The sequence below is a fragment of the Pithys albifrons genome, chromosome Z (assembly GCF_047495875.1).
Source record: "Pithys albifrons albifrons isolate INPA30051 chromosome Z, PitAlb_v1, whole genome shotgun sequence".
In the NCBI taxonomy this organism is placed as follows: Eukaryota; Metazoa; Chordata; class Aves; order Passeriformes; family Thamnophilidae; genus Pithys; species Pithys albifrons.
In genome coordinates, this window is record NC_092497.1 from 79682100 (window position 1) to 79696171 (window position 14072).

Below are 14072 nucleotides of genomic sequence, written 5' to 3' on the forward strand. Positions count from 1 at the left end.
CTAAAAGGGGCCACATCCCAGTTTTATGACCTGTCAGGAGTCAATCTTAAATAAGCAATGGCTCCTGACTCTGAGTGCTGTCCTGGATGGTCATGTCCTGCCTCATCCAACTCCACAATAGCAAAGGGAGGTTAAGCTCATAAACACATTATTTTTTTAAAAGGTTTACAGTTCTCAGAAGACATGCTACTCTCCCATTGTAACAATCAAACAGAATACCTGTATTGTTTTTCCAAGGCCCATATCATCTCCAAGAATACATCCCTCTTGATTAGCGTAGTGTCTGTACAGAAACTGGGCTCCTTCCCTTTGGTAATCACGCAGGTATCTGTTAATGGTATATGGGATTATATCACCGTTGTCAGATAACTTAAAAGCAACTGCAGGAAATGGAAGATTTTGGTCAGGGAAATACGGCTTTTCCAGATCACCATCATCAAATATTATGCTTTTCCAGGGTCTTTGGCTGTCTTTGACTCTGCAAAGTTTAGTTACTAGTATTTTCCTTTCTTCAGTCTCTGAGAATAATACAACAGCACATGATTTTCCATTCTTGTCTTTTTCAAGTGAAGTTATTACTCCTTCCTGAAGTTTTCCATTTTCAAGACAAGGGGCAAGACACTTCTCCCCAACAGACCAACAATCTATAAAAAAAACCAAACACAAAATGATAAACTGGTCTGACATACAAAGTAATTCATTTCCTCACTACTACAACATTGCAAGTAAATTTATTTGACAAAATGCATACAACAACTTAAGATAAAATAGGTATTGAAGGTAGCACTAGAATGAGGAAAACAATTCCTGTTTATAACCAAACCCAGAGCCAGGCATAAAATTATGATTTGCTTTAACACTCCTATTTTATAAATACCAGAAGCTGTATATGAAAAAAAAGTAAAAGCCAGATTCTGATGCACTGTTACATAGCGGCTTCACACAGGCAAACACAGCAGTGCATACCAGTCAGAAGAGCCCATGTCACACTGACAATGAAAAACACAAAAAATACCTCCATCAGAAAAAACAAGGCCTTCACTCATCACAGTAAAAAAGACCTTGTAAAAAATGCTTGCACACAAAGTTTTCCAAATCTGAACTGATCCTTTTGAGTTTGTTCCCCAGATCAGCTATCCCAACACAAAGGGATAAATGACTAATGTCAGAACTTTTATAGTTTCTTACCTATATGCTGTAATAAGTTGTGCTTATTTGCTAAGAAAGTTATTATCAACAGCATTGAGAAGCACCTACGGTTTTTCCAGGGAAGAGCAAGCCAGAGAGAATCTTATCATAGAATCATAGAATCAATTGGGTTGGAAAAGACCTCCAAGATCATCGAGTCCAACCCTTGGTCCAACTCCAGTCCATTTACCAGATCATGGCACTCAGTGCCACGGCCAATCTGTGTTTAAAAATCTCTAGGGATGGTGAATCCACCACCACTCTGGGCAGCCCATTCCAATGCCTGATTACTCTCTCTGGAAAGAATTGTTTTCTGATATCCAACTTAAATTTCCCCTGGCAGAGCTTAAGCCTGTGCCCCCTTGTCCTATTGCTGAGTGCCTGGAAGAAGAGACCAGCCCCCACCTGGCCAGAACTTCCCTTCAGGTAGTTATAGACAGTGATGAGGTCACCTCTGAGCTTCCTCTTCTCCACCCCAGCTCCCTCAGGCTCTCCCCATAGGACTTGTGCTCCAGTCCCTTCACCAGCCTTGCTGCTCTTCTCTGGACCCGCTCCAGCACCTCAATATCCTTTCTGAACTGAGGGGCCCAGAACTGAACACAACACTCAAGGTGTGGCCTCACCAACGCAGAGTACAGGGGAAGGATCACTGCCCTGGTCCTGCTGGCCACGCTATTTTTGATACAGGCCAGGATCCCATTGGCCTTCTTGGCCACCTGGGCACACTGTTGGCTCATGTTGAGCTTCCTGTCAATTAGTACCCCCAGGTCCCTCTGCCTGGCTGCTCTCCAGCCACTCTGTCCCCAGCCTGGAGCGCTGCAGGGGGTTGTTGTGGCCAAAGTGCAGGACCTGCACTTGGCCTTGTTGAACTTCATCCCAACAAGAACAACTTCATCTTGCACAAGAACAACTATTCATACTTCATGCGGTGCTAGTACGCATTTCTGGGCACACCCACCCAGACTTCTTAGAAGTAAGGAAAAGAGGAAGCCCTGAAAGCAAGAAATGCCACCCACTTTTAGGTTTCTGTGTAAAAAGTCCACAGAGAAGACAGGTTTTCCTCACCACGTCCTGAATGCCTGGAAGCAGACACTCACAGGACTGTTCTCCACAATGTATTAGTTAAATTGGTGATAACTACAATTCATTTTTTAAAATTGGTTGAACTATATATACTAAAAGAAAACAAAATCATCCATGTAGTTACTGTTCTGTAACCAGAACTGGCTGTAAGTTGACATCCAAGTCACAATAAAAATAGTACAAGCATAAAGAACTCTCTTCTAAAAGTCTTTGGCCATAAAGTATTTCTTTAGCTGCAGAGACTTCACAGACCGTGTGTGATTTGTCCCTCTAGCAAGCCCCAGCAGCCTTTTCTCTTCCAAGCAGTTCCATTCCCCTTTCAACATATGCAGATTTCTTGAATTCAGTGTCTTCTGACTATAAATATTGCAGGTCTGTTCTTGATACCTGTCACGCTCTTGCTTGATATGAACTTTGACCCCAAGAACTAAACTGAAGGCCCATTAGTCCTCACACTAACAGGGTTATAAACCACAACCCACTCGTTGGAGTCACCACTTTGCAGGTCTCTTTATTAACGCCCCGTCATCCTCACATGAGCAGTTCAGCCCCACACCTTCAGACCTGTACATACACTGCTCCATTCCTTCATTCCCAGACCTTCTCAGAGAGCTGAAGCTCCAACATAGCTTTTTGAGGCAAAGGATGAAGTACGAGCAGTACATTCAACAAATCACACATAACTAATTCTTACAGTTCATGGTATTTTTAGTCTCTCACACATGCTCAAATCCATGCAAAAAGATGTGTACATTAACTTCTCCTAGTAGCATCTTTCAACAATTTCATAAAAACAGGAACTAAAACTGAAAAATTGAAATGAGCTATGTACAGAACACTGTTAAATATGCAAACCAAAGTCTAAAACAGGAGAACATTTCTGTAACTACTTTCTTTACAGTAATATCTCACGTGACATGCAACATTAGAGAGTCTCAAGTCAAAACTATGATTTAAGATGACAGCATCTTTCTTTTTACTTGAAGTCAACGAGTTGCATATGACTGATCACAACTAGAGTTCCAGGTGCAAACTAGAATAAACCACACTGGGCAACAGTACTAGTGTTACCAAGCTGCAAGCCTAGTGAGAAAAAAGGAACGAGAAAAAGGAAAAAAAAGAAAAATAAATATAATGGTATTAAGAACACCATTGCTACAAAAGCCTAGAAAATAATGCTCTACAGACTAAAGCAAGAGCTGCTACTTTAACTAGCCTGATTCACTAAATTCTTGGGATTTGAACTAGAACCATAATTTATGTGGAATAATGTCTTTAAAAGTAAAGAAAATTATCTGGTATGGCCTCCTGGCATGGGTACAGTACACCTGCCACCAATAAAGCAAGCTGGTATTTAAGGTGCCTGCCTACACTTTTACTACAGCTCCAAAAAAGTGCCATTGTCTATTTTAACTGTGCTAAATCATGGTACTAATGGCCTCCTGTCACACACTAGCTCCTTTCAACTACTACTCCTGTACCAAGAAAAAAGGCGAAATATCATGAATGCTTCCAACTGTCGAGGGCCGACCACTTAACGTAGAGCGGCGGGGGTATTTTTACACTCCAATATATGACCGTAAAAGCAAAATTCAAGGGCAGTGTAAAGTAAGACACACAGAAGATGCTTACCTGGGGCACCATCATCACACATTTTAACCTGCACTCATGCAAAGCCCAAACGGGGCCTGTGGGAGGAGACACCGGGGCAGGCGGGCACCGCCGCTCTGGAACCACCGCCGCCCCTCCGCCCGAGGGGTCGCGGCGCCGAGGGAGCCCGGAAGATGGCTCAGTGAAGGAGCTGCCGCTCCCGGCCCCGCTCCCGGCCCCGCTCCCGGTCCCGCTCCCGGCCCCGCTCCCGGTCCGAGATCCGCATCCGAGCCGCAGGGGACGAGCGGCTATCGCGAGAATTGCGGTGACGCCGGGCCCCGTGCTTAAAGGGCATGGCGGCGAGGCGGAAGTATCGCGAGGTTTGGTGGAGGTGCTGCACGGAGCGGCCGCGGACAGACCTGGGGGGGGGAAGGGGGGGGGGGAACAGCTGTGAGGGCCGTGCGGGGCCGTGCGGGGCCGTGCTCTGCGGGACCGTGCCGTGCGGGGCCGTGCGGAGCCGTGTTCTGCGGGACCGTGCCGTGCGGGGCCGTGCTCTGCGGGACCGTGCCGTGCGGGGCCGTCCGGGGCCGTGCTCTGCGGGACCGTGCCGTGCGGGGCCGTGCGGGGCCGTGTTCTGCGGGACCGTGCTCTGCGGGGCCGTGCTCTGCGGGGCCGTGCTCTGCGGGACCGTGCCGTGCGGGGCCGTGCTCTGCGGGGCTGTGCTGGGCTGAGCTGTGCCATGCGGGTCTGTGCCGTGCGGGGCCGTGCTCTGCGGGACCATGCCGTGCGGGGCCGTGCTCTGCGGGACCGTGCCGTGCTGTGCCGTGCGGGGCCGTGCCCACCTGTGGACTTCTCTGTACAATAGAGACGTGCAGCTCCTGCAGTGGGTCCATCGCAGGACTGGAGTGGGTCCACGAGGATGATCGGGGGGCGTGGAGCGCCTCTCTTATGAGAAAAGGTTGAGGGAGCTCGGCCTGCACAGCCTTGAGAAGAGATGACTGAGAGGGGACCTCATCGATGTGTATAAATTATCTAACGGGGGATGACAAGAGGACAGAGCCAGGCTCTTCCCGGTGGTGCCAAGCAACAGGGTGAGCAGAAATTGTTGCACTGCAAGTTCCACTGGAACATGAGGAAGAACTTCCTCTGCGGGCGACTGTACACTGAACAGATTACCCAGAGAGGTTGTGGAATCTCCCTCACTGGGGATATTCAGGAATCACTTGGATGCAATCCTGCACCATATGCTGCTCCCTGACTGAACAGGGGGATTGGACCAGGTGACCCACTGTGATCCCTGCCAACCTGGCCCATCCTGATTCTTTGTGGAAGGATGGAAAGCAATGTAAAATTACTGTCTTTATAAAAATTGGACAGGTGAGGAAGGGAGAAGAAGATCTAGTGCAATGGAAGGTGCAGCTCTTCACTTTCAGGATAGCTTAACTGGGTGCAGTAACATTTTGCAGATTCAAAAGGCAGTCAGTAGCAACCATGTGGCTCTGGCTGAGAAAAATTAGGCCCCATCAAGAAATCTGTCCAGATTGACTCCATATCTCAGTAGCAGTGCAATAGAGTATTACATGAAGGGCCTAGTTTCCCATGTCCTTGCTATTACTTTTACAAAATACCATCACACGTGTTTAATAGTGCAATAGTAAGTAGTTTCACTTCTGAAGGGTAGGTCATAGTGTGCAAACCCTATTTTTGAAATGACTGCTGTTAATTCTGAAGACCACAAAGTTGGGATGATCTTTCCATTGTTTGTAATTATCATTTATCTTCAATGATTTTGGTGAGTTTTAAGAAAGGATTAAATATTGGCAGTAAAAACAGGATTCTTTTGGCATATGCTGTGTAATTGTGTATAACAAAGATAGATAGTGAGACTGGGTAATTCTCCATCCTACAGTGTTTTTAGGAGCAAGGCAAGGCAATAAGTTTTCCAATATGTGGGTCTTCATGCTGTTTCTGTAGACAGTGACCTCTCTGCTCTAAGAATAATGAACATTTGTGCGACCTGAAGCAGCATTAATCCTGTCTGACCAACCTGATCTCTTTCTACGATCAGGTGACCCACCTGGTGGGTGAGGGGAAGGCTGTGGATGTGTCTATCTGGACTTCAGCAAGGCCTTTGACACTGTCTCCCATAATATACTCCTGAAAAAGCTGGTAGCCCATGGCCTGGACAAGTGTACCCTCTCCTGGATTAAGAGCTGGCTGGAGGGCTGGGCCCAGAGAGTGCTGGTGAATGGAGCTGCATCCAGCTGGCGGCCGGTCACCAGTGGTGTTCCCCAGGGGTCTGTGTTGGGTCCAGTCCTGTTTAACATCTTTATTGATGATTTAGATGAGGGGATTGAGTCCATCATCAGCAAATTTGCTGATGACACCAAGTTGGGAGGGAGTGTCGACCTGCTGGAAGGCAGGAGGGCTCTGCAGAGGGATCTGGATAGACTTGAGAGATGGGCTGATTCCAATGGGATGAAGTTCAACAAGGCCAAGTGTCGGGTCCTGCACTTTGGCCACAACAACCCCCTGCAGCGCTCCAGGCTGGGCACAGAGTGGCTGGAGAGCAGCCAGGCAGAGGGACCTTGGGGTACTAATTGACAGGAAGCTCAACATGAGCCAACAGTGTGCCCAGGTGGCCAAGAAGGCCAATGGGATCCTGTCCTGTATCAAAAATAGCGTGACCAGCAGGACCAGGGCAGTGATCCTTCCCCTGTACTCTGCGTTGGTGAGGCCACACCTTGAGTGTTGTGTTAAGTGCTGGGCCCCTCAGTTCAGAAAGGATATTGAGGTGCTGGAGCAAGTCCAGAGAAGAGCAACAAGGCTGGTGAAGGGACTGGAGCACAAGCCCTATGGGGAGAGGCTGAGGGAGCTGGGGGTGTTTAACCTGGAGAAGAGGAGGCTCAGAGGTGACCTCATCACTGTCTAGAACTACCTGAAGGGAAGTTATAGCCAGGTGGGGGTTGGTCTCTTCTCCCAGGCACTCAGCAATAGGACAAGGGGGCACGATGGGCTTAAGCTCTGCCAGGGGAAATTTAAGTTGGATATCAGAAAAAAATTCTTTCCAGAGAGAGTAATCAGGCATTGGAATGGGCTGCCCAGAGAGGTGGTGAATTCACCATCCCTAGAGATTTTTAAACACAGACTGGCCGTGGCACTGAGTGCCATGATCTGGTAAATGGACTAGAGTTGGACCAAGGGTTGGACTCAACGATCTTGGAGGTCTTTTCCAACCCAATCGATTCTATTCTATGATTCTAAGTTGCTTCTTTAAGTTGTCTGCTATTAGCCAGAATTTTCTTCTAAAAGAAGTAATGAAAGATGGATGTTGTTTGCTCAGCCTAATACATTAGACTAATGGCAAAATAGTGAGCATGAAAGCACTAATACAGTTGCTGCAACAATCAACTACTTGAATATCAAGCACCACATAAGTTGCGTGAAGTTGTTCAACACTAGGACATAATTTAGTACTAGTTCCAGTTAATTATGGTATTTTAAAAATATAATCATGCGCTTAACTGCATTTCTTTCAAAGGAACATGACAAGAACTATAACAACAACAACAAAAAAAACCCCAAAAACTTAAATAGGTGTCATGTCAGATTTTTTAATCTGTCAAAATAAATACAGTGTAACTGTACCATGATGTCAGGTACCTAGTACACCTTGACCCTCAGAGCATATTAGAAAAAGGAGCAAGGATACAGGTTCTGATTCTAAGGATGTTTTTAAAATGGATCATGTTTGAAGGTATCTGTTTATGCTACCAAGTCTTTAATGAATACTGTGCTGCATTTGATTCTTATCAATTGTGCTTAACAAGAGCTCTGATGCAGTCATAAATTCAGTATTGGGACTTCACAATAGAAAAAATAATAAACATATTAAACTCTTTCTTAAACACTTCCATTTCTCTAGTAAACATGCGACAATACTCTGCATACGCTCCAGCGATCCTATAGTGCTTTTAATGTTAGTGTTAAAACCTCACTGGCTTATCTGGAAACAGAATTGCACCTGAAAATCCTAATGAGTGGATGAGTCTCCATTACAGTTAGGTACACTCTTGAGGTTCTTCCCTTCATGAGGGAGAACAAAGGGAAGAAAGCACCCCTAACAGGAACAACTGCTTGGCTGGATGTCAGCAAGTGGTTTTCTTTTTGCCGTTAAAATTTCTTGTGCAAATTACAAGCAGCTTCTGTATCTACTCCACTTTAAAAAAAAGTTAGAAAACAAACTGTCCTTCTGAGGTTAGGACTTCTTTCATGTGATACTCTTCTTGGACTGGGTCCATGATGCCGAAAGGGTTTTTGTTCTGATTTTCACATTTTGTAGATTTTAGGAACACAGTAGTTGTAGATTTTTAGAGGGTTAATATTTCTAACAGTCTAAGTTTAATGCCTTTCTATCACTACCCCTGTCCCAGAACAGGGAGCTCAAATTCCTTTAGTTAATTAATCTTATTTAGACTCCTTTCCAAGGTAGAGCTGAAGGATATCAGAAGGCCCACAGAATGAAACATAACCACAGGTCAGAGTGACCCAAAAGCCAGAACTTGATGAACTCCAAGAGATCTTTGTGTGCCTGAGGAAGAAGAGCTGATGAAGACAGAGGGTCTTGACGACCCCAGACCCAATTCCAGGGGTTGGACCAGGGGTGGGACTGGGGCTGGACTGAGAAATGTGTAAAGCAATGATTGGAGGGATCTTATTATAAAAGCCATGGAAACAAGAACTGGGGCACATGCATGTCATCCTGTATTCCTGTGGGCTGTAGGCCCTGTGTTATTAAAGGACCTTTACTTTTTATCTTACCCTACACTAACGTGGCTCGGTGTCCTGCTTTGGGGGAGGGTCATTCATGGCATCACCCATAATGAAAATGTTTTCCAAGTCCAGAGAATTCTTTGGCTCTGTCATGTATCTTTAAAATATGAATAGTAATATGAGAGTCCTTTCAGGAATCTTTCTAGCAGAAGTTATTTGCAGGGATGTCAAAAATATCTGTGTGTTTCTTCAGGGAAATATTTATAAAATAATTTAGTTTTGAAAAGCTGCTGCCATTACTGAAAAGTTCAGTATATCCAAACTCCATATCACAATTTGAACTGCACTCATATTTGACTTAGTTTAGATTTCTTAAGAGAAGTGTTAGGCTCGCATAACAACTAAAATGAATACCATAATGGGGATAAGCACTTTTTAAATATGTGCTGTATCCCTGAAGGCATTTCACATATGACATTGTGGCCTTCCTGTTCAGTCTTCATTGACAGAGAGAGCAGATAAATTAACTGATGCACATCTAAAAAGAGCAGATTAGTTACATTTACAGCATCCTCCATGTCAGTATGTCTGAAAACAAAGCAAGCCAGTGATTCTCAGATGCATCCAGCATTTGACAGCTTAACTGAAAGCCACAGACAGTACAGGCACTTAAATTTTTTTAGAATGTCTGTTGTTTATTGCTATATTAGAAGAAAGAAGTGGTTCAATTAATTGGTATTAATTAAGTATGGCAGCATCAAAAGTGCTACAAAAAGGAACTCTAATGTGATATTCACCAAATTAACATTTTGGAAGACCTTTGTCTCTCCAGCATTTCATTTACCACAGTGTTTTACACATTACTCATTAACAGTATTCAAGAAGCTCTCAGATTCCTTCATGGAAATGAGCCTGACTGGTTTCTCTGAAGTGTCTGTAAACTGATGCACTCCCACAGGGAACAAAGAAAAGGCATTAGAGCCCTGGTGTGCAGCTGCAGGGCTGCAGCCTTCTTGAGATCACACCACAGAGATGTGGAAGGATACCTCACAGAGCAGGGAGATACGGGTGGCATTTAGGAAGGACAGGCCAGGACAGTGGGGAGCAGATCTGGTCTTTTATGTCAGATAGCAGCAGGAATACGTGGAGCTCTGCCTGGTCTGTAGTGATTATGAGGTGGTGTAGTCCATGACCTTGAGAGAAGAGAAAAAGGCAAATAACGTCATGCCCCTGGACTTCAGGAGTTTGCTGACTTGGTGGATTAGGGGAAACCAATATACGTTGTTTATCTTGATTTCAGCAATGATTTCACTGCTTTCTCCCATAACATCCTCAGTACACAGGCTGATGAAGTATGGAGTAGAGAAGTGGAGTGGACAGAGAGATGGACTGAATACTGGCTGAACTTCTGGACTTAAATGATTGTTATGAGCAGCACAAGGTTCAGCTGCAGTCCCATTACTAGTGGAGTATTCTGGAATCTGATGCCAAGGCTAGTACTGGCCATTAATGACTTGGATGATGGGTCAGAGTGCATCCTCAGCAAGTTTAGAGATGCTACAGAGTTGGGAGGAGGGCTTTACAGACCAGGTACTTGCGCTGCCATCAGGAGAGGCTGTGATAGGCTGGAAAAACAGGCAGGTAGCAATCTCAAGAAGTTAACAAAGTTCCTCACCAGGGGTCAGATAACCCTGTGCAGCATTATAGACCGCAAGTCAACTAGTTGGAAAGCAACTTTGCAGAAAAGGACTTAAGTGTCCTGGTGGACAGATAGTTGGCCATGAACCAGCAGCACACTGCTGCAGCACAGAAGGCCAACAGTGTCTTGGGCTGTGCTAGGAAGAGCATTGCCCAGCAGACAAGGGAGATGAGCCTTCCTCTCAATTAAGTCCAGGTGATGCCACATTTGAAGTGCTGTGTCCAGTTCATGACTCCTCACAACAAGGAAGATATGGACGTACTGCAGAAAATCCAGGGCCATGAAGTTTAAGAGACTGGAGTTGGGATTGTGTAGCTTGAATAAGATAAGTCTCAGGAGAAATCCTCTCTGTGCATAAACACCTGATGGGAGGGTGTAAAGAGGATAGAGCCATACTTTTCTCAACTGTGCTGAAGACAAGAGGAAATGGGTGGAAACTGAAACACAAAATTCCATTTAAGGTTGAGGAAAAACCCTTCATCTATGGAAGTGGTCAAACACTGCCACAGTTTGCTAAGAGAGTTTGTAGAATCCACATCGTTGGAGAGAGTCAGAGCTCATCTGGACACAGGTCTGAGTAACCTGCTTGAAGTAACCCTACTTTGAATAGGGAAGATTGGACTGAATATTTCCTAGACCCTTCCAACCTCAGTTATTCTGTGATTTTTTGAAGAATTTTGTAGGTCAAACTGAGTTCTGGCTAACTGCTGATGCTATTATTTAAAAATTGAGAGTTGCAGATACCAGGTAGATTGCTTCACCAGAACATGGTTTGTCCTGTAGTTCAGTGCCAAAAAACATGGTACCAAATCTTACCTTAGCTGTATGCATATTTCTAGTTTCTGGTTATTCTTAAGGACTTATCTTAAAGATATTCAAGTCATTCTTCTCTTTGTATCCTCACTTTAAAAATAAAAGCCTGAAAATGCTAACTAAGGATGTCTGGAAATGCTGCATAACATTTAAATGTACACAACACATAAAATAATAGTAACACCTTGAGAGTTTAACTCAGTGAGTTAGCTACTACTCTTTGTATTGTTAATTCATTCTCTCTCAAAAATCTTCTGGCCAGTCCTAAATCTTATTCTTAGAAGCCCGAGTAGTATAATTCTTATAACCTGCTGCAAAGTTGTCCTTTAAAGTTTGTCTGCCAGATGATGTGTTACTCAGCTTGAATAAACCAGAGAGACTGATTCCACAAGTGTTGCGACATATTGATTCATTTCCTTTGAGTGTCTGGCTAAAAGGTGACCTGAGGAAAATGTAAAGTTTTCTTCTTAAATAAATATTGTATATAAATGGATCATGTCAGCAACACTCAGATTTCTTCATTGCCTGGAGTGGGAACTGGATAATGAGACTTGTCAGCCCCACTGGATTTGTAGCAGATATTTGTGCAGAGAAACTTTGAATGTTTCAGAAAAATCTGTGAACATTTGAAGGGTTTGTGAACCAGTCTCAGTTATGCTCTGGCTCTGGTCAAACCAAGTCAGCCTAATTGTTCTTCAGAGGATCTTTTATTAAGTGTTACACATTACACTTTACAAATAAAAATTATTTCAGAAATGGAACAGAGCTTTCCATTTGAAGTAGTAGTCATAGAAATGGTTTATGGAGATTACCGTTGAGTTTGATTCCCGTAATCCCTTTTTCATTGAGGAAAAAATAAAAAGTATTTGCTTCCTCAGGTTTGATTTTGCTTTTTTTTGAGTTTTGGTTGACAGCAGGGTTTGAAGGGAAAAGAATTAAAAGCAGTGCACACAGAAAGAAAGCAAAAAAAGACTAAAACTGGGCAGATTATTTTCTTTTTTGGAGGGAGTAACATGGCAAGCCAATCTCCAGAGAAGAGGAAAGTCATCATTTAAGGCCTCCTAAGCAGATGAGATGAAAATGTGATCTGGTGGGGGAAACTTGGACATGCACCCTTCATAACTAAAATCACAAACCCTGAAATACACAATCAGCTATCTGACTATCATCAGGTCAAACATAGCCAAAACATCTCTAACCAAATGAAAACAGAGTGTCATCTTGGAAATGTGATGCCAGCTGTGAATGGCTAGGCTGCTATGATGATCCAAAAATAAAAAAAAACTCCATGTAGTATTCTCTTAAAGATAAAATTGGTTTTTCTTTACCTGTTTTAAGCAATTTACCTCATTAATTCTGTGAGCTGTAACCTGATGTGTTATAGAAGAAACATGCAGAGACATACATACAAAAAAGCATACTAGGGAACAACTGAAGCTCCATTAAATATAAGACTCCTGTTCAAATACAAAAAACCCTATTCTGGTACTGTGAGTAGAATGCAGTGCTTTACACCAGTTATTTTCAATGTTTCTTCTTTGTTCTGTCTATGCAGTGTGTCTAGCAAAGTAGTGTAGCTTAATGAAGTGGCACTTTTTAGGGGAATACTCTGTCTGTGTACAAGTATGTTAAGAGATGTAAACTAGAGACAGGCTAAACTGGGGGCTTGTCAAACAATTCACCAGTCAGCTTCCTTAAAGCATGTAAGAATGCTGCATGTTTGTATGGAGAGCAGGGATATTTTTGCTGTATCCCTAGGGGTATTTTCCCCTAACTCCAAAGTCATTTAACCTCATTTACTAGGGGAAGGAAACTACTCTTGATGCCAGAAACCACAAAGGTCTGGGACCAGTATATCAGAGATTATTTCTGCTGAATCAATTCTCAGTATAACATGTATTAAGACAGCAAGCCAATCACAGAAACATTCCATAGCATACTGGTAACTGCACTGCAAAATGTATCTTCAGTTGAGAAAAATTTCAGCCCCTGTCCAATGTCCACTGTTCTGTTAAAAAAATAAACCTTTGGTAAGAGGGAGTAAAACTACTGGTAGATTTTTCCAAGTATTTGCTTATAAATAAATCAGATGATGAAATTAAGATGGGAGAAATACCATGATATGATTTTCAGAGCATCAAAGGATTTGTCAAGCCAGTTATCTTAAAAGTTACTTTAATTTAAATTAATTGTGAGACCTATATTAAAAAGTAAGTTGCCATTCATAGCTTCTATTGTATTAATGTAACTTAAAATTGCTGCTAGGTATCTGATCAATGTAAAAGGTAATATCTTTATTATGCTGTGTCAGTGGCCCAAAACCAGGCTGAAAATCATTCCTAGTTTGTAATTAAGGCTGTTCAAATGCAAATATTAGTAATTAAAACATAACTAAATCACAAAATTTCAAACTTTACTCATACACCATAATTAATGTCCAAGTCAAACATCTGTAACTTCCTCATCTGTAAGCAAATTCTCAATTACTTTGAAGTACACTGTTATCTTCTGATTCACTTTATCCAATAAATTCTGAGTTGAGACCACATTTTTTCAAGATTTAACATTCAGAATAAGTTACTTATAAACCACAGAAAGAAAGAAAATATCTTAGAAAAGGAATCACTGTTAAAGACATATTTGGTTTTTCTAGCCTTAATATATCTCAAAGACAGGTAGTAGGCTTCTTTATAAAAATCTCTTGAAACTGAAACTGAAAAACCTCAAATATTCAGCCCTAGTCTGAGATTGGTTCCTAACTTTAATTTTTTACTTTATTTTAAACAGATTTCTTCACAATCCAATATGTTTTCTACAGAATCTGGTGTGTTCATTTACAGCACAGTATTTGTATGGATTTACAGAAGAAACAAAAGTCCTAAACTTTTGCTTAATGCAAATTTTGGGATCACTACCATTGTTTCAA

At 42.9% G+C, this 14072-nt stretch overlaps 1 protein-coding gene across 4 annotated transcripts in view; it reads right to left on the minus strand.

Moving 5' to 3' along the window:
- Positions 1–4146, minus strand: part of ERCC6L2 (ERCC excision repair 6 like 2) — a 54480-nt gene extending 50334 nt beyond the window's left edge. For all 4 annotated transcript variants that reach the window (XM_071581072.1, XM_071581074.1, XM_071581076.1 and 1 more), the window contains exons 1-2: positions 3904–4146; positions 220–644 (exon numbers count right to left, since the gene is read on the minus strand). In XM_071581072.1, the coding sequence (XP_071437173.1) occupies positions 220–644; positions 3904–3925 (447 nt within the window). In that variant the 5' untranslated portion in view covers positions 3926–4146. The remainder of the gene's footprint in view (positions 1–219; positions 645–3903) is intronic.
- Positions 4147–14072: the final 9926 nt, after the last annotated feature.